The sequence below is a fragment of the Crocuta crocuta genome, unplaced genomic scaffold (genome assembly GCF_008692635.1).
Source record: "Crocuta crocuta isolate KB4526 unplaced genomic scaffold, BGI_CrCroc_1.0 scaffold31, whole genome shotgun sequence".
Taxonomy (NCBI): Eukaryota; Metazoa; Chordata; class Mammalia; order Carnivora; family Hyaenidae; genus Crocuta; species Crocuta crocuta.
In genome coordinates, this window is record NW_027528362.1 from 12946550 (window position 1) to 12966898 (window position 20349).

The 20349-nt window shown below is 57.6% G+C and overlaps 1 protein-coding gene across 1 annotated transcript in view; it reads right to left on the reverse strand.

Moving 5' to 3' along the window:
• Nucleotides 1-20349, reverse strand: part of CARS2 (cysteinyl-tRNA synthetase 2, mitochondrial) — a gene marked incomplete at its 5' end in the record, with an annotated part of 33830 nt that overhangs the window by 3591 nt on the left and 9890 nt on the right. The window contains 8 exons of the mRNA XM_077754007.1: nt 1079-1217; nt 1708-1774; nt 3585-3652; nt 5797-5945; nt 9422-9536; nt 12001-12084; nt 14633-14738; nt 14857-14928. Of these exons, the coding sequence (XP_077610133.1) occupies nt 1079-1217; nt 1708-1774; nt 3585-3652; nt 5797-5945; nt 9422-9536; nt 12001-12084; nt 14633-14738; nt 14857-14928 (800 nt within the window). The remainder of the gene's footprint in view (nt 1-1078; nt 1218-1707; nt 1775-3584; nt 3653-5796; nt 5946-9421; nt 9537-12000; nt 12085-14632; nt 14739-14856; nt 14929-20349) is intronic.

Below are 20349 nucleotides of genomic sequence, written 5' to 3' on the forward strand. Positions count from 1 at the left end.
CCCCCTTCCCCGGAGCCCGCGGGCAGGACACCTGGTCCTCGGAGGGAGGGTGGCCCCGGGCCCCGCGGTCCATCTCAGGGCCGGGCAGGCGGCTCGCGCCCAGCCCCCACCCAGTGGGCCGCACCTGCCTGCGGGCGGCTGGGCAGAGCCTCCGGGGTGCGGCGGCCCCTTGGACCCGGGCCCCCAGGCTCTGGGTGCGTCCCGCTCCCCACACCCGGCTGCACTCTCCACCGCGTCCGTCTGGTGCCACAGCCCTGCCAGGGGCGGGGTCTGCGTGGCCGAAGGCCCTCCTCCCTCCTGCACGCCTGCCACCTCCGCACGAGCTCTGTCTGCAGACGGGGTCCCTGCTGTCCACCGATACTGCTCGTCACCCCGCCTCCTGCGAACTCCCCGATTTCCAGGCAGGCGGAGCCCCAGGACACCTCCGGCACCGCAAGCAGCATAAGCTGGGGCGGCGGAGCCCCGACCCTCACCCCTCTGGGGGCCCGCAGTCCTGGGGGTAGGGCGGTGGCTGCTGTCCAGCCTGGCGCCGAGTGACCGGGAAGGGAGGACAGGCCACAGGCGGGGCTCTTTGTCACAACCTGGCCTCCCCTGGGCGCCCAACAGCCTCGACCTCCCCTCCACCAGGCTTGGCGGTGAGCGCGCCCCAGGCAAAGAGGGGTCCGCCNGTCAAACCCAGGTCTTCTGAACACGTTTAGCCACTTAATGAAGCAGCGGAGCCAGGCACACGGTTTCCACGTGGAGGCTGCGGCCCCCACACTCCCCTTCCTAACCTACCCTCGGCTGCCCTGCGCCATAGACGCCCGCGTACGACAGTGGGGCGGGGCACGCGCTGATGCAGACTCGCAGGTCAACTCCTGATCAGGTCTGAGCTCAGCCACCAAGGCCACCCTCCTCCGTGCCCGCCAGCCCTGCCGAGCGGCGCAGCAAGGCCACCAGAACCTCTGTGTGTCACTCACCCCTGCACCACCCTCCCCCAGGGCATCCTCGCCCCTCCCCACAGGACCACCCCTCGCCCCGTCAGCAGCCCCGCATCCGGCGCCCACGGCACGGGGGGCGGATGCCCGGGGGCTCCTACCTCTCCCACAGCACGTCTTCCCTGACGGGGCCGCACACCAGCTGCCCCTTCATGTAGGCCCGGGCGTCCTCGACGAACGCGGCTGCTGCCCGGAAGAGGTGGCTGGCCTCAAGCATGGTGCCGTCGCTGTAGTCCACGGCTGAGGGGGGGACGCACGGTCACCTTGCGGCCAGAAGCCACACAGGGGACACGATACCACCGCCACCCTGCTACTTGGGACCGCCAGGGTCCGCCGCGACCTGGGCCTCACCACCTCACCGCCTTGGAAGACACGGAGAACCACCCCCAGCACGCCTGGGCGTGGGGTTCGTGCCCACAGACAGGATTCTGGGCCCCCACTCACTGCTGGGGCGTCAGCCAGAGGCGGGGACCTCAGGCTTGCGTTCCAGGACAGGCCCCCAAACTCTGCGTGTTACAGTGAGAACACGCTGTCCCCTGGGTGGGGGTCTCCGGGCCCCCCGTCCAGACCCACAGAGGAGAGCGGGGGCTGACTGAAGACCCACGGCCTTCCAGAATCTTGGGCCGAGAGCCGGGCTTGCACTGGGAACCCGAGCCGCGGGCACAGGGGCAGCCACACCGACAGGGCCGTGCTTCCTCCCCAGCCCGGGTCCGGGTGCCGTGGGCCCGGCTCGTCCCCCGCCGCGGCCCCGNGCAGAAGAGCCGGAAGACATCGGGGGAGAACGTCTTGAGGAAGTCCTGGCGGAGAAATCGGGGAGAAACGGAAATTACAACGTGCGCCATGACCACGTGGGCCCACGTCACTGACCGGCTTCAGGGGTTTTATGAACACGCGGCCTATTCGCACGTTCCCCACACGTTTCCCTGTTCAGGCCGCATCTGTGGGCAGGGCCCCTGCTCTGGGCTGACGCAGGGCCCACACCGATGTCAACCTTGGGACCCCTTTCCCACAACACGGTCCTCCGAGGATGGGCACAGCCTGGTGACACAGGCTCCATGACGGTGGGCGGCTTCCGCTCCAGGACATCAAAACAAGCCGGGGTCGGAGTCGGGGTCAGGGTCAGACCGAGGGCAGAGGCCAGCTCATCCTCTGAGGCACCGCGGTGAGGCAGACACTGAGCTTGTGATCTCAGAGAGCACTCCACCGCCCCTGGTTAGCCTGAGGAAAACTGTCATTTAAATTCTTTTTACATTTTATTTAATGGTTTATTTATTTTTGAGAGCGACAGCTCACGAGCAAGGGAGGGGCAGAGAGAGGGAGACAGAATCAGAAGCAGCTCCAGACTCTGAGCTGTCAGCACAGAGCCCAATGTGGGGCTCGAACTCATGAACCGTGAGATCATGACCTGAGCCAAAGTCGACGCTCAACCGACTGAGCCCCCAGGCGCCCAAGAACCTGTTGCAGGACTTGTTAGAACAGCCCCAGGTTCACTAAACCTGTCTGTGGAGGCTGGTGAGAGGCGCTCGGCGACCTCACCGGCAGGGACGCAAGGACAGGCCGGCCTCTGGGCGCTGCTCGGCCTGCCCGGACACTCAGCCCCGGCCCGCGGGGCCCACACCGAGCACAGGCCGGCTTCCACGGGACCCTCGGACAACGGGGGGCTTGGGGGAGATGTCCCCGTGTCGTGGACTCTGTGTGAGCAAAAGGGACGCTCTCCGCCCTTCTCCCTGGAACCTGCTTCACATCTAGCGGTGGTCTCCAGCCTCCCCTCGGCCAGTGACTGCATGTCCCAGCTGAGGGGGCTTGGTGGCCGGGACCCTGCTCGAGGACCAGGGCGGCTCCCTGGGGGTGGGGGCGGGGCCCGTCCCCTGGGTTAACCTGACCCTCGCCTCCCAGGGCCCACGCGGCTATAACAGGCCCCCGGGGCTGACACGGCCGTCACAGCATTTAATTATAACCGAGGCACAGCCGGAGGCTAACCACAGGACAGCTGTGACAAGATACTGTGACGTAAGTGAACGTGGCCTCCGTCTCCGTCCCTGTCCGCATCCCTTCTGGTCGCCCCTCTTGTGAGATGACGAATGCCCCCTGGGATGACAGGAAGGCAGTGCCACAGGCATGTGACGCAGTGAGGGGCCAGAGAGCCCGGGTAAGGGGCTGGTGGGGACAGCTCTCCTGGCTGGTGCTCCGCGGACAAAGGCCTGCTAACTGTCCTGGGGAGCCACTGGCTCTCCGTCCGTGTGGACGCCCACCTCCCGCCCCTCGCCCCCACGCACGCCGATGCCTTTCTCAACAGGTGGCTTCCGACGCCAGGGAGCAGCGAAGCCCCAAGGCCGCAGGCCAGCGGGGCAGATGGCAGGTGTGACTCGGGCGACCGGGCGGGGAAGGGCTCGGGCAAGAAGGGGGCGTGCGTCCCGGCATGTGGGGGGGGCCAGGCGCCCGTCGGGAGGCCGGCCCGGAGAGCACCGATGCCTCCTCCACCAGGCAGCACGGAGAGCTGGGAGGCAGGAGAAGCCTATTGGACCGTGAAACAAGAGCGGGGAGCGCGGGGGTCAGAGACCTGGGGTCGCGGCGGGGCCTTGCAGACAGGCCAGCGTGCGGGGTTACCTTAATAGTGATGTAGTTTTTCAGCGACTTGGACATTTTTTCTTCTTTGCCTTTCACGTGCAAATGCCCTGGAACAAAAACAGTGATTTGTTCTGAAGGGGGGGGACCCGGGGGAGGGTAGTAGCGACCTTTGCCCACGCTCACCCCCCCTCCCAGATCTTCGCCCACACTCGGGGCCCCCCAGGAAGAGGGAACCCACAGCCGCACCTGCTTGAGGTGGTCAGGTCTGCCCCCTCCCATCCTGGGGACCCCTCACCCCGGGAAGGACAGAGCCTGGGTTTGCAGACCCCGCGCCCAGCAATGCGTGCTGGTTTTCAGAATGACTGACGAGATTTTGTGCCGCGCTCTGCCGGCACAGGCTTCTCGAGGGCCCGGGGCCCTCTCACCCCTGCGAGTATGAGACACGGGAAGACACTGAGCCATGTCAGGAGCTCCTCAGTCTGGTACTTTCAACAGGGTTTCCTTCTGGGTGGGGGTGGGGGGGCTCTGCCACCTCTGAGGGGACCTCGAGCACAGGGTGCCCCAAGGCCAGTTCTGAGAAGGGGTAACGCGTGGCTTCCAAACAAACATACCCTCCAATGCATAGTGTCACATAACCTTATCTGCCACACAGTGAAAACTATTAGGGGCTCCTGGCTGGCTCAGCTGGAGACATGCGACTCTTGATCGCAGAGTCGTGAGTTCAGGCCCCTTGTCAGGAGTAGAGATTATAAATAAATAAACTTTAAAATTATTTTTTAACTAAAATTTATTTTCTTTTTAAGTTTATTTTGAGAGACAGAGCACGCGTGTGTGTGTGTGGGGGGGGGGGGGGGGGGGGGGGAAGGCCCTGGCCCCATGGAGGTGGCTTTGCAGACCTGGATGCGCAGAGTCTCAGAGAGTGCTTCTGGAGCCCGGGGAGCCNGAAGAATCCCAAACAGGATCCACACTCTCAGCGCAGAGCCTAACTCTCTCAATCCCGCAAACCGTGGGACCGTGACCTGAGCTAAAATCAGGAGTTGGACACTCAACCAACGGAGCCACCCAGGTGCTGCCCCCAGCTTTTTAAATTGACAATATTTAGAAAATGAAATACACCCGACTACTTATCTTCCATTCGTTTACTTCGAAGAGTGTGACCCTGTGTGTCAGGAGGTACTGATGCCCCTCCAGGACGGGGACGGCGCAGTGGCCGAGAGCCTACCCCTTAGTAGTCTGTCAAAGTCCTAACGACACAGCAACAAAGGCCCTGTTCTGTCCCCAGGCCAGGAGTGAGCCCCAGACACCGGGTGAATAACTCCTGGAGGGAGACGGGGCGCTGGTGCGCTGTCCCCTTCCGGCCCCCAGGCCCACATTCACTAACGGGTGCAGGACACGACCGAAGGTGACCAAGAGCATGACAAGGACACGAGTGGCGTCAGGCCCCCAGACAGCTGACCCGGGACGGGACACGGGCTTCAGCCCTCGGAGGCGCCCTGCCCAGCAGGCCCTGCGCACACCCACTCCGCGGGCCTTCCTCTCGAGTCCCCAGGCCCAAGGGAGGCTCTAGTTCACGAGGTTCTGGAAGCAAAGGGCGGGCCCCCCCCGAATGTGGACTACGCTGGGCTCTGGGGGTCACTTCTGAGGCTCCCGGGCAGCACGAGTCGCAGGTGGACACGGGGTCCCCGGGCTCCCGTCCTCTCCCTGGGGGGCCGCCAGCGTGCACGCCGCCTGCAGACGCGGGGCTCAGCCCTGCTGGGCTCCGTCCAGGGCGGGGGACCAGACAGCCGCTCGCCTGCCCCGCCCCTGCGGGCTCCACACTCCTTTAAGGCAGTGCAGAAACGGGCCCTGGCGTTCCAGGGCCCACGGCGGCCGTCGGGGCCGCTCCAGGGGGCGGAGGGGGGTGAGGGAAGCACAGCAGTGGACACACTTCGGGCCAGGCAGCCTCGGGGCTGGGGTCACGACACCAGAGTGGGCGAGGCCTGGCCTCGTGTGTCAGATGGCAGAGCGCCTCTGGAAGGCCCCCCCGCCCCAGCAACAGAGAACGTTCCGACGTGCTCGTCAGCCCCGCCGCACCCGGAACTCCCGTCCAGCCCCAGGAAGTTCACGTCCAGCAGACTCCAACCCAAACACCTCGAGAGAGAACGGCTTCTTCCCCTGCCAACTGATCTGTGTCTTTCCAAAATGCTGTTTCACCAACAAACACAAGGGACAGCAGTGAAACAGAGCAGAGCACTCTGAAGTCACGACTTACCGGAATGTAGGAAATAGTTTCCCCACTGCCTGCACTGATGGAAGGCCTCGCACTGGGCGATTTCGTTCTCGTGATGCGGGAAGGCCAGGTCCGCCCCACCCGAGTGGATGTCCAGCCGGCTTCCAAACACCAGGCTGCAGGACAGTGTGTGCGGGGACTTAGTTCACACGGTGCCTCCCCGGCCCCGCGGGCAGCCAGCCCTCCCCACCTTGGTGCAATGAGCAAATGCAACTCCACGTAAAATCAGTACGTGTGATAGTGCAACTGATGCAAAAAAGGGAAACGGAAATTGTTTTTATTTCATAGATCCCCGATTCATAGCTTTACATCCTAGCAAAGAGGCTTAATTCTCTTTGCTCTGGATATAATATACAGGTTTTAATTTTTTTAATGTTTATTTTTGAGGGAGAGAGAGACATACACACACAGAGTGCAAGTGGGGGAGGGGCAGAAAGGGAGACAGAATCGGATGCAGGCTCCAGGCTCTGAGCTGTCAGCGCAGAGCCCAGTGTGGGACTCCAACTCACAAACTGCGAGATCATGACCTGAACCAAGATCATGACCTGAGCTGAAGTCAGACACTTAAGTATCTGACCCACCCAGGCGCCCCCATGTTTCTAATCTTTAAAACCGCTTGTTATAATAAATGTCTGCAATGAAGGGAAACAGACCAAATGTTTGAAAATCATGGTTCCTAACGACACTAAAAAGCCCCCTCCCCCCGCCCCGGGAAATAAATACGCGAAGCAGTTCATTGCAGGTATTTCTAAGAACAAAACACTGGGGCCCAATGTGCATCTGCAGGGTCCTAGCTGACTGACCAGCGCGCCCACAGAACCCAGCACTGTGAGGCCGGGGGCAGGGACAGGCTTCGAGAACCACGAAGGCGGCCCCCGGGACACGGCGCTGAGGGACAAAGGGTGTCGCGGGCACGCCCAGGAGAGCCCGCAGGCCGGTTTCAGCCACCGCAGTAACTGGAGCACCGCAAGCCAGTCAAGTGGCCCTTCTGGTTTCCCAGCACGTACGACTGTTCCCGCCACGCTGTCGTCTGTTAAGTGTGCAGCAGCACTCCATCTGCACAGTGCCGATGAGACACCTTATTGCTTGAAAATGCAAACCACCACGTGGACTGTCAGTGGCCGGTGACCTTTTTGCCGGCAGAGAGTCCTGTCTGATGGTGGTGGCTGCTGACCCGTTGGGGCTGCGGCCGACGAAGGCTGGGGTGGCCATGGCGGGGTCTTAAAGACAACAACAAAACTGGCCACATCAATGGACTCCTCCACCCAAGAATGACTCCTGCGTTAGGAGATGCTGTTTGGTAGCATTTTGCCCACGGAACTCCTTTCAGAATTCCCTCAGACCTGGCCGCAGCTCGTCCCCTCGGTTTATGACACAGTCACTTTCATGAATTATTGTTGCCATTTCACCAAATGGCATCTCCACCAGGAGCAGAAGCCACATTCTTTGCTCCTTAAGAATCAACTCGTCAACCATTCAGGTCTTACCCTGAGATGCAGCCATTCAGTCCCATCTCCAGCCCCCATTCTGGGTCTCGCTGTTTCCGCCATGCCTGCACCGACTGCCCCTCAAGGCCTTGAGCCCCTCATGGTCTTCCATGACGTCGGATCAATGTCTTCCGAACTCCTCCGGTTTCTATCTGACCTCTTCCCACGAATCACAAATGTTCTCGGGGCACCGAGAATGGGGGAGCCTTTCCAGAAGGTTTTCAGTTTACTTTTCCCAGATCTGGCAGAGGAATCACTTGTTAGGGCTGCAGCCTTACAAAACGTACTTTTTAACTAATAAGACTTGAAGGTTGGAATTACTCCTTGGCCCATGGCCTGCAGCACGGATGCTGGGCTGACAGGCGCGAACACGCGCTGATCTCATGCGGCTCCATCGAGGCTCTGGGGGGGAGCAGGTGTGCCGTCCGTGCACAGGGATGTTTGCAAAGGCATTCTTTCCTCTAAGCAGTGGGTCTCAAGAGCAGGCTTACGAGATTCAATAAAGCATGTTGTAAACAGATGTGCTGTCATCCGGGCTTTGGCATCCAACTTACAGAACAGCGTCCATTCGGCATAATTCTTCAGGGCCCCAGGACTGCAGGGATGGCAGGTGCGTACTGGCTTCCACTGGCTTCCACTTAGCGTTGCCAGCTGCCTGCGCCAGCCCCTAACCAGAGGGTCGCCTGTCCTTGGGAGCTGTGAAGCCAGGCACTGACTACTTCTTTCCAGCTACGAAGTCCAAGATGACACCTTCTTCCGACAGGCAGGTGTGTCTACACTGAGCATCTGCTGTTTGATGCAGCCCCTCCATTCAGGGTCTTAGCTGGACCTCCTGGACAGCTCACAGCAGCATCTACACCAGCACTCGCTGCTCCATCTTGCACTTTATACAGAAACAGCTTCTTTCCTTAAAGCTCAGGAACAAACCTCAGCCAGCCTCAGACTTCCCTTCTGCAGCTTCCTCACATCCCCCGGCCTTCACAGAATTGGAGAGTCAGGGCCTCGCTCCGGATTAGGTTCGGTTGAAGGGAATGTTGTGGCCGGTGTGACCTTCTACCCAGATGCCTTAACTTTCTCTGTATCGGCAGTGAAGCTGCGTCACCTTATCGCTCACGTGTTTACTGGAATAGCACTTTCTAGCCCTTTCCATTTCCCTCAAGAACTTTTCTCTACGTTCGCAAAGCAGCTAAGTGTTCAGCACGAGGGGCCAAGTGTTTGGCCCCTCTTGAGCCTTGACAAGCCTTCCTCACTGAGCTTAAGCACTTCTAGCTTTCGATTTAAAGTAAGAGACACAGGGCGCCTGGGTGGCTCATCCAGGGAAGCGGCCGGCTTCGGCTCAGGTCCTGATCTCACGGTTCGTGGGTTCGAGCCCTGCGTCAGGCTCTGTGCTGACAGCTGGGAGCCTGGAGCCTGTTTCAGATTCTGTGTCTCCCTCTCTCTGCCCCTCCCCAACTCATGCTTTCCCTCTCAAGAGTAAATAAAACGTTAAAAAAAATTTTAAGTGACAGACGTGTGACTCTACCTTTCACTTGAACACACAGCGGCCACTGCGGGCTGATCAGCTGGCCTCGTTTCAAGACTGCGGAGTCTCGGGGAACAGGGAGGCCCGGGGAGAGGGAGGGAGGCCGGGCGGCCAGGCGGCGGAGCGGCCCGAGCGCACACCTGCCATGGCGGGGTTCTCCTGCCCCAAACAGCACTGATCGCAGGTCACTAAAGCTCCGACTACTGCGAGAACTACCAAACTGTGACACAGAGAGACGAGGTGTGCAAACGCCCTTGGTGCCCATCGACCCGCGCCACAAACCTCNTCTGCAGCTGGGGTGGTGCCCGATGGGTCCGACCCAGAACCATCCCTGGGGAGCAGGTCGGTGAAGAGAGCGAGCGCGAGGAGGGCGGCCCCGGAGAGGCCGGAGGGGTGGGCGGGCCCGCAGACGCCGCCGCGGGAGCGACCCAGGGACGCCACAGCTGAGGCGGAGAAGGGGCCGCCCCTCNTTCACGAGTTCCTACAACCAGCGGGAAGGAAAAGCCTAGAATTTGAAAACCCAGCAGCGCGGCCCCGGGCGAGCCAGGAGGGCGTTAGGAAGCGGGGCGTCTGCCCTTGGGGAGACGGCAGATGCCANCATTCGATGTGCCAGCCAGGCCTTCCGTTTCCCCAGGGAGAGGCCCAGAACACCTCCCGGGGTTTGGCCGCCTTCCACAGGGCAAAGTCGCTGGGGTGCCGCTTGTCCGAGTCAACTGGCAAGAGACCAAGTGACCCATCAGGGGCGAGCGCCTCGGACGGGCAGACCTACAGGGCGCCGCTTCCAGCCGGAGGCGGGAGCGCCTCCCACGGACGCGGCTGCTTCGCTCTGGGGCCTCACGTCTCGGTCACTCTCCTGCCCCTCATGGCGGCTGGGGGCTCAGTCGGCTGAGCATCCGACTTGGCTCAGGTCACGATCCCACGATTTGTGAGCTCGAGCCCCGCGTCGGGCTCTGTGCTGACAGCTCGGAGCCTGGAGCCTGTTTCAGATTCTGTGTCTCCCTCTCTCTCTACCCTTCCCCCACTCATACTGTCTCTCAAAAATAAATAAATGTTAAAAAAATAAATAAAAGCCGCCGGGCTGGGAGGTCTCACCGTGGAGGGGAGACCAGTCCCAGCAAGAGAGCGAGTCGAGATTTCAGATCTCGAACACTGAGGCCTCTTCCCAGGCTGCCCCGAGCTGAGCTCTCTCTGCCTTCTTCTCGTGGGAAAGCCGTGTTTGCAAGCAAATGAGTTTCAGAGTAACTTTTCCCCACAAGGAGAATTATACAACAACACCCCCCACCCCCCCAAAACCAGACTATCCGTCACATTGGAGAAGAAAACCCGGCAGAGGGGGGCCAGGTGCTCACACAACGCTGTGCAAGGAGCCAGTGCTGGGTGCGCTCTCTGTCACACAACCCGAGGCAGCTAAGATGCCCCTGACAGGCGAGTGGATAAACCGGGCTCAGCCAGACAACAGAATGTTCCATGACACTAAAAAGAAACGAGCTATCAAGCCGTGAAGAGACGTGGCAGGGAGTCCCCTGTCCCCGAGGGGCTCTGCCCTTGCCTGAGTCCTGGTGGGGCCTAGTGGCTTAAATGCACATCTTAATTTAAATGTGTATCGAGTGAAAAAAAGGAAGTTTGAAAAGGCCACAGAGTAGATTTCCACGTGCTGGCTTTCTAAGAAAAGGCACGACCATGCAGATGATAACAGATCCTCGGTTGCCAGGGTTGGGGGGGAGGGGCACAGGGATGGTGAGGGCAGGGAGGTGGCTCTGGGTGACAATGTCATGGTGGAGACGTGTCACTATGCACCTGTCCAGCCCCGAACAGTGTATGACAGCAGGCATGAGCCCCGGTGTAACCCGTGGGCTCTGGGTGATGGTGCGTGACACGGGTCCATCCACTGTGACAAATGTCCTGTTCTGGTAGGTGACATTGATAACGGGGAAGGCTATGCATGAGTCGGGGCAGGGGAACGTGGGAAATCTCTGTTGCTTCCCCTGGGTTTTGCTGTGAACCTAAAAGTGCCCTAAAAAATAAAGTCTGTTAACACACAGAAGCATTGCTGATGCTGGAATGTGTGTGTCCTCGCAGCCCGTCCTCAGACTCTGGGGGGCACAGCACCTACGAACATGTGACCCGCCCAGCGGTCCTTGGTCCTGGCCTTTAAGAAGGGGAGCAGGATACTAGTAACTGCATCTGTGAGGAGTCGAATAATACTGTCAGTAATTAAACTTAAATGGCGTTGTTATAGGGCAGAGGACAGACAGGACTTGGACAATTTGGCTTTCGGGTTTTTGCTTGTATTTGGTTCTTCTAAATAGTATCCTTTTAAAATTATCTTATTTTTATTTAAGTTTATTTATTTTGAGAGTGAGAGCAGGGGAGGGGCTGAGAGAGAGAGGCAGAGAATCCCAAGCAGGCTCCACGCCATCAGCACAGAGCCCAATGTGGGGCTCAATCCCACAAACCGTGATGATGACCTGAGCTGAAATCAAGAGTCGGATACTTAAGCCACTGAGCCACCCAGGCGCCCCTAAAATTATTTTAAATTTACTTAAATTTAAATATACTTAAATTTATTAAAATAAATTTAAATTTAAATTTAAATATTTCTTTTCCATAAAAATAGCTTCAGTCTGGGGCACCCGGGTGGCTCAGTCAGTTAAGCGTCCAACTTCGGCTCAGGTCATGAATGATCTCACGGTTCGCGAGTTCGAGCCCCGGTTTGAGCTCTGTGCTAACAGCTCGGAGCCTGGAGCCTGCTTCAGAGTCTGTGTCTCCTTCTGTCTCTGCCCCTCCCCTGCTCATGCTCTGTCTCTCTCTCTCTCCTAAAAATGAATAATAAAACATAAAAAAAAAATAACTTCAGTCTAACAGTCACTGGAACAGAAGAGGGTATAGGACAAGATGAAAATCCCCTAGCACATATGGTTAAATACCTACGGGGAGGTAACGTGTGGCCAAGTACACACAGAGCAGAGTACGCAGGCAGGGTGGAGGGGAGCGGGGAGTCGTGACACCGTGAACGTGTGCTCTCCGGGGGAAGGGCTGGGGGACCTGGAGTCCCAGACTCCACAGATCTCCTCTCGTGGAAAACAGTGACTTAATTAGGACACAGCTGGGATGGGCCCGAGCACAGGGGAGGGGGAGGCCGAGCCCGAGGCTGGGGGGAGTGGGGGAGACACCCACCTGGCTCCGCGCTGGGACCGGGGACCACGCCCACGAGCTTGCCGTACCGGTCTCCTCTGGATGGAAGATCGAAGTAGACATTGCCTGTTTTATAAGAGTGATTAGGAATCCTCATTTCTCGGTCCGAGGCATGAGCCTCTACGTGCTCGGGAGCTACAAGGCGTCAGGACGCAGACCCAGGCTACGGCATCTGGCCTTCACGCGGCCCCATTATTCTAACAGAACTCGCGCCACCGCCACTACTCCATAAGAGCACGCATCTGCACACATCACGAATGTCCTGAGTGGGGGTGAACACCCAAGCGTATGATCTGTGTCAGATGTGGAGACGGTTCTTTCCCACGAGAGGGAAAGCGAACGTTATCAGCCCCCTGCGTCCAGCTCTGGGCTCACGGCCAACAAAGGAGCCCCATGTTAGCCCAGAAATGTCTACGACCACCTCTTCCCCGGGAGCCCACACACCTGCACACGCGCACCGACGGAGCGGGGGAAGCGGGTGCTGCGGCAGGAACCCCCCTCCCCAGGGGGCTGCTTCAGGATGTGCCCAGAGGTCGGGACTACGACCTCAGATCTCTATCCCGACGGGGTGGGGGGGAGGGAGGGGGCTTGGCACAGGCCCCAGGGGGCTGGGTGCTACCCTGGCCGGTCCTCTTCCCCCAGAGCATGGCCGGGAGTGCGGGTTACACCGGGGGTGAGTGGGGACGCCGTGGGGCCGCTTGTCCACCACACCTCGTAAGAGAGACTGCACGTGTTCGCTCGCTCGCTCCCTCCCTCTCACAAAGGAGACGTTTCTCATCTCTGTCCATGTTATCAATTTCCTGGACTGTTTCTTCGAAGAAATCAAAACTCAAACCACAACCAAGACTTCATGGAATTGTTGAAAAGTTCCAATTGATGGAGTTTGAGTCAATGTCCACTTACTTTAAGGTTCATCACACTTTCATGGTTAGTACTCAAAACTGACAGGAAAACACAGAACAAGCGATGAAGCGCATGGGGACGCAAGCCTCAGCCCCTATGAGCATTACTTCCCAGCGGCAGCAGGGAGACACTGCCTGTATTTTCTGGAGCAAACTCCAGTTCAGTCACCCGAGACCCTTAAAGACAAATTTTTCTTGGAAACAAAATCTAAATATAGCAAATAAGGTAAAGTAAAAAACCAAAAACCAGAAACCCCAAAACACAAGCTCTTGTGTACACAAAGGTCACTGAGAAAGGCAGTGAGAAAGGCAGCCCCTCATGTGGCTCTGTGCTGGCAGGCAGGACCCCATGAAAGAAGGGTGCCTATGTCCGGAAGTCCAGTGACCTATCACTGGGTCTATCACTGTGTGTATCCTCAGCTTTATCCTTTGTGACTTATTTGTTATTTCCTGACAACGAGCATCGCAACGCACTTTTCTCCCAACTCCGGGCTGGGCGCGCTGCTGGGTCATTCCTCACAGCACAAGGTTTCTGTGGCCCCAGAAGTGACAAAACACAAGAGCGTGACTGGCAAGCTCAGGCGGTGCGTGGCCAGCTACCAACTGGCACAGCCCCGGCGCCAGAATTGGGCCGTGAATCTGCTGTCCGCCACGAGCGCTAAGAACCATCCCGCAACGGAGGGGCTGTGGCTGGTGTGCCCGGGACGAGCGGGACTTGGGTCGGGAAGGACGGGGAAGGGGGGCAAGCTGAGAGCAAAGGGCATCCGGGAGGCAGAAGAGCCGCTTCCAGGCCAGGAGAACTCGGCCAGAGGGAAGGGATCTGACACACACACACACACACACCCATACACGCGGCCAGAGGAAGGGCCTCCCCAAACAGCTAACCAGTGGTGACAGGCATGGAAGGGACAGTCCTGGGCTGTGAGCGGCCAGGAGACCAGGCTGCAGGAGTCGGGGACAAGTACAGGGGTGAATATGGGGAGGACAGGACGCGTCAGGGACCAGCACCTTGGTCGGATCACGACCCGGGTCACGTGGGGCGCCCTCGTACTCAGAGGTGCACGTGGAAGGGTCGGGATGGTCACAGCCCACTTTCACTGCCCTCAGAAACACCAGGGTCGCGCACAGAGAATGTCAGAGCGCTAGGCTTTAGCAAAATGTGCGACTCTAGACCCAGCTTTCTGTTTCACAACCACGCTGAATGAAGGCTCAAAAAAACACCCGTGCGCCCGTCACCTGGACGCAGCAACCGCCCTACGCTAGGCAGCCCTTCGGATGTTCCCCTCCCCCTGTGACCGTGCAAAATACTTTTAAAGAGAACTGATTCAACAGTCTCGCAAAGACACAATAACTGTAAGAAAGCCTCACACCTCACGCAGGAGTCACCTCAAGAAAGACAGGAGACTGTCCAGATTTTGCTCCAGAACTCGCTCACCCACACCCAGTTCCTCCAAGCCCTCAGGTGTTACCCAACGATCAGTTCATTTACTTATTTTAATGGTTTTATTATAGAGAGACAGAGCGTGAGTGGGGGAGGGTCAGAGAGAGAAGGAAACAGAATCCGAAGCAGCTCCAGGCCCTGAGCTGTCAGCACAGAGCCCGACGTGAGGCTCGAACCCACGACTGTGAGATCATGACCTGAGCTGAAGTCGGACGCTTAACCCACTGAGCCCCAGGCGCCCCAGCCCAATGACTAAACAGTATGACCCTACCTTGTGCTGTCGAATAAGCATGCCCGTTAGCAATTATTCCTTCGATGAAAGAAATGATCTGAGGAATATTTTCAGTCACTCTTAAGTACACTGTCGGGGGGAGAACCTGATGGAAGGCACAGGAGAAGTGACTTGCAGTGGGTGAAGCGCCGAGGTTCGGCCCCGCTGGCTTCCACTGCTCACGGCGCCCCCTTGTGGTGAGAAGACTCAACAACATGCTTTACCTTCAAGGCGGCCATGTCCTGTTTAAAGTCCTCTTCGTAAAGATTGGCCAGGGATCCAGGTGACACGTTCATCTGCAGAAAGACAGAGGGAACAGGTCAGCGGGCGGTGCCCCCCGCGGCCGGCTCACAGGGACCCTCTCAGTGTCAGGTCTCCAACGCACTGTAGTAACTTAGCTAGTCACCAAGGCTTATCGCAGACCCCGTGTTCTGGTTAGAAGGAATCAACAATGTGATGATTTCTGTTACGTAATTCAAAACCCAAACACACACGAAAGCCTCCACTTTTCTAGGGCAAGGGCGAGGGCGAGGGCAAGCTAGATCGCTCTATTCTACATAACACGCAGAAACCTGAGTTCCTGTCTTATCCCTTACCCCTCAAGGGGCAAAAGAAAATAAGTCAAAACTACATGAAAGAGGAAGGCTGAGATGTGTTTTGAAGGTAACAGAGCACCTGAACACAGGGCAGCGGGAACACGGCGTTCAGTCCCAAGGGCGGGCACGCGGCCGGCAAACCCCGGACGGATGTGGAATTCTGAGCTCGGGGCATCTGGGGACACGCGCCTGCAGCCCCAGGTTCTCAGAGGGCGCTGGCATGCAAAACCTGGCTCCCGACGTATTTTTTACTTTTCAGCATCAGCAGAAAAGACACTCAGAGACCAAAAGCAGGACACAGAATGGGACACTGCTGAGCATGCGAAGCGAGCGGAGGCCTCGGCAGCCCTGGCTCCACCCCGGCCCCTGGCCCAGGGCTCTGCCTCCCGCTTGCCGGACGGTAAGAAACTTTCCCAAGTGAGAGGCCGCCTCCAACCCCATCACTCTGCAGCCAGTCTTCCCTGCCCAGGGCCCCAGACAGGCAATCATTCTAGAAACTTCTATCAACAAACATTTACTGAATAAATAAATCTGGTGAACAAAGGGACGTTTCAGCTGTGCGCCCGCAGGGAAGGCGATGAACCTCTGTGCATCAGGCTTGCTTTGCACACGGAGATGGTCCCACCTGACGACCCCCCAGTTTGCCGCGAGGATTCCAGGTACAGCTGTGAAGACAGCAGTGTGCAAGGACGATGCAGATTAACACCTCTGTTGAGGACACGGACACCTACCACCTACACACTCGTGTCTGCACCCCCCTCCTGAGATGCAGCACCCTGCCCTGAACACGTGGACTGCACATGCTGCCACCACCATCCGGACCTGTCCCCTGAATGCCTCCCATTACATGCGCACCCAGAGCCACTCCCCAGGGCAACTCAGGCGATCTTCTGCTGGGACACACATGTCACTTCACACATATGCAGGTTCACTTATGAGCTAGATCTGGACTTGAGACGGCGGTCAGAGGGCACGTGCACGTACCCGTGCTGGCCACCGCCCACGGTCCCCACGGAGGGGCCAGCCCCGCCCGCGGGGGACTCACCTGTGGACGCCGTCGACGTGACAGCTAACAGACGCTTCCTCGTAACTGCAATGTGTACCTCCCTCCTTTGAGGGGGCGTGAACACCTCACGTGTTTAGGAAACATTTCTGCTGAACAATCTATGGCCACCACACCCATCTCTCTTCTTACTGACTTGTAGGAAGTATTTTTACATGAAAGAAATTAGCCTTTTATCTCTGATATGAATTTCAATTGTCTTCACAGTCTTTCGACACTATGGTTATTTTAGGTCATGTAGAAAAGATTTCGTTTTTATGTTTAGCAATCTTTTATATTTCTCAATCTTTTCCCACAAATGGCTCCTGGGTTTGGAAACAAATTTAGGAAAGCCTTCCCCAAAACAAGCCTATTATAAAAACTGCCCCAAAATTCCTTTAGTAAATTGTGGTTCCATTTATTTTAAGTCTCCGATCTGCCCCGGATTCGGTTGTGAGGCACATGTCCAGCTGGGTTTTTTTCCCAGATGCTTACCTAATTGTCAACATTCTCTACTGGGGAATTCCTCTCTTCCCCACTAATGTGAAATGCCATCTTTATCATAAAACAAATTTCCGTCATTTACTGTGTCTATGTCCAACTTTCTAGTGTGTCCATTATCTGTTGTGTCTGTACGATGACCTTTAATTTCTACAACCTTGACAGTGACAGAAAACAGACTGGTGACAGCTCGGGGGCAGCACGGCACTGAGGAACGGCGGGGGGCAGAGGAGACTTTCGGCGGCGATGGATGGATGGAGATGTTCGTCTGGACACAGGAGACGGGCTCAAAGGTGCACAAGCTTCACCGAGCTGTGTGCCTCGTGTGTCTTAACTGCAACTGACTGTAGGTCTGTTTGACCTCAAAACTGTGCCCCCAAAAAAGAAAGAATATATGAAAACAAAAAAAATTTCCATAGCTTTAAAAATACGTTTTAGTATTAGGTGGGACCACTCCCTCTTTAATACTCGTCTTTTACAGACTCTTTCTGCTACTCTTGCTTTTTTGCCATCCATGGGAACTTTAGAACCAAGTTTGTAAATTTTTTTTTAAAGTTTATTTATTTAAGGGGCGCCTCGGTGGCTCTGTTGGTTAAGCGTCCGACTTCGGCTCAGGTCATCACGGTTTGTGGGTTTGAGCCCCGTGTCAGGCTCTGTGCTGACACCTCGGAGCCTGGAGCCTGTTTCAGATTCTGTGTCTCCCTCTCTTGCTGACCCTCCCCTGGTCACGCTGTCTCTCTCTCTCAGAAATAAATAAAACACTAGAAAAAAAAATTTTTTTAAAAGAAAGTTTATTTATTTTTGAGAGAGAGAATGTATGTGAGCGGGCAAGGAGCAGAGAGAGACAGAGAGAAAGGGGGACATAGAACCCGACACGGGGCTCGAACCCAGGAACCATGAGATCATGACCTGAGCTGATTCGGACACTCAACAGACTGAGCCCCCCAGGCGCCCCCTAGAATCCAGGTTCCTAGTTCAGAAAAGGGGGAATAATAAGAACACATGCACGCACACGTGCGGCCGCACACACACATGCAGACACATGCACGCACTCAGGGCCTCACACACACGCACATGCACACAAATGCACGCGCTGCACACACTCCCGGAAACCACCTAGCAAGCACCACGCTGCAGACACACAGCCCCGTCCCCCTGTGGCTTCTCCAGCTCATGCGCACGAGCCCAGAGAGCACGGTTCAGAACCGCTGAGCGACAGCGGACTCTAAGGGGACTATCAACCCATCGCCGGCTTTGCAGGGAGAGCGGAATCATTTTCTAAAAGTAAAGGTTTTAAAGGTAATTTTTAGGCAGCTGCTCATGCCACTGTGGTCGGGATAGCACTGCCCTAGCTCTCCACACAACAAACCGTGGGACACGGGCGCCGGACAGGGTCTCAGTCCCGTGGCTTCAGGTCACTGTCCGGCTTGCCCTGACCTCCTAACCCATTTCAAGCTGGTTCTCCCCTCGCCAAGGGCCCCGCCGCTCGGGCCTCAGCACCCAGACTGAGCGTCCAGCCTTCTTCCTGCAGAGAAGGGCACGTGGGGCCAGTGTTCTTGAAGCACAGAAAGAACACCTTTGGCTCAAGTCTCTCTGACACATTGGCTACGATTTCTCCTACAGAATGTGACTATGCAAATGTACCACTCCTCCCGAAATCCTCACCCAGAAGTCCTCCTGCGGATTTCTTCCCCGACAAACTAACACTGAGCCAAAAAGAAAGGTCGAGGGAGTGATTTAGAAAAGCGTAATATTATAATTTAAAATATTTACAAAGTCCTGAGCAGACGGCGGGAAGAACATCGCCATTGCTTAAAAAGGTTGGATAAAAAGACAGCCTTTTTGCTAGATGCTAAAAAACAAACAGATGTTTTCATAACCTGTTTCAGACACGTGCTTTATCATCCTACGGATATATTTTGAGGAACATACCGGGTGGCACATTAGCATCCTGCCATGGGACGAGTATGGAAACTCTCAGGGGTCCAAAATTAAGCGCTCTCTACATACAGAATCTTTCAGCCAATTCTACCAATCTGTTCATGGTCTAATACGATTCTTTTTTTTTCAGTTTATTTATTTTGAGACAGAGAGCAAGTGAGCACACACAGGGGAGGGGCAGAGAGAGAAGGAGACAATCTCAAGCAGGCTCTGAACTGTCAGCACAGAGCCCCACGTGGGCTCGATCCCACGAACTGGGAGATCATGACCTGAGCCGAGACCAAGAGTCAGACACTCAACAGAACGAGCCACGCCGGTGCCCTCAAGTATAATAGGATCTTTAACACGCACTGCCTCCTCGTCGTACCTGTGGAATCCTCTAAGTCACTTTATTCTTGCTGCGTTTACCCCTGCTGCCACCCCTCCTGGGACGTCTCTGCCATCACCCCCATGGCTGACCAACACCCGGCCCCCGACACCTTCCCCACGGGCCCCTCCAGAGCCTGACCGTCTCCACCCCACACCAGCCAGGCCACGGGCTCGAGGTTTCCACCTCCGATCTTGCAGACTCACAGCAGAGCCCTATTCATCGAGTGCGGGGTCCCACCCGGGCCGGGTTCCCACCGAGCGAGAGGATGGAAGAAAACGCCCCAGCTTCCTCCTTAACCAACCTCCTTTCCAAATGCCTCCTGCGCCCTGCTCCTTCCAAGCTCGCGCTCACTGCATCGGGGACCACGGAGGCTGCGGTCTCCACCCCAGGCCGCCCTGCTCAGCCCCCCTGGGCTCAGCCTTCCGAGCGCCCGCCCGGCCAGCCNAAAGCTCCACTCGAGAATCTAGGAGAATCTAGAATCCGCAGCGAGGTGACTGAGCACGCACTGCAGTCACCCAGTCCTGTGGAAGCCACTCCAAGCCCAGGTCCCTCCTCCTGTGGGGTTGGCTGGTCCTGCCTGGGGACCCCGGCCCGCCTGTTGTCCTGCACACCTGCCCCCCCAGCAGGGACGGCTCACCGCGTCTGCAGGGCCTTGGCTGGACCAGGGGACATCTGACCCCAGGGGCAGGGACAGAATGGAGGCCGCCAGACAGCACCAGGGACGGCCACCCGGCAAGGCGCCCACCCACCCGCTCTTGGCTCCCAGGCCCTGGCATCTCCCTTCTGTCACCTCACGTGTGACGCTTTTCCAACTGCAGCTGGGTGTCCCGCGACTCCACCTGTTCTGACACGGACTCCGGGTCAGCGCAGGACCCCAGGCCTGCTCCCTTCGGATGCCGGCGGCAACGGGGACCCCCGGGCCCTGGAACTTCCACCCGGGACTCTAGACTGGGGGTGTGACACGAGTCACAGAACTCAGGAGAGCACCCTACTCACCACAAGGCGCAGGGGAGGAGGGGGAGCTCCCAGGCTCTCCCAGACACCGCCCCACCCCCACCCCCGTGTTCACCACCTGAGCTCTGAGCCCCCCGGCTGGGGGTGCTTCCGGACGCTCTGTCACTTGGGAAGGTGGATTCCATCACCCGCCACAGACAATCAGCTCCACGCCAGGAGTGCGCGGGGAGGGGGTCCGGCTCTCTCCACATTGGGGTCTCTGGGACACCAGCCCTGTCCTAAAGCTGTCCCCGTCCCCCCCGACCTGCAGCTG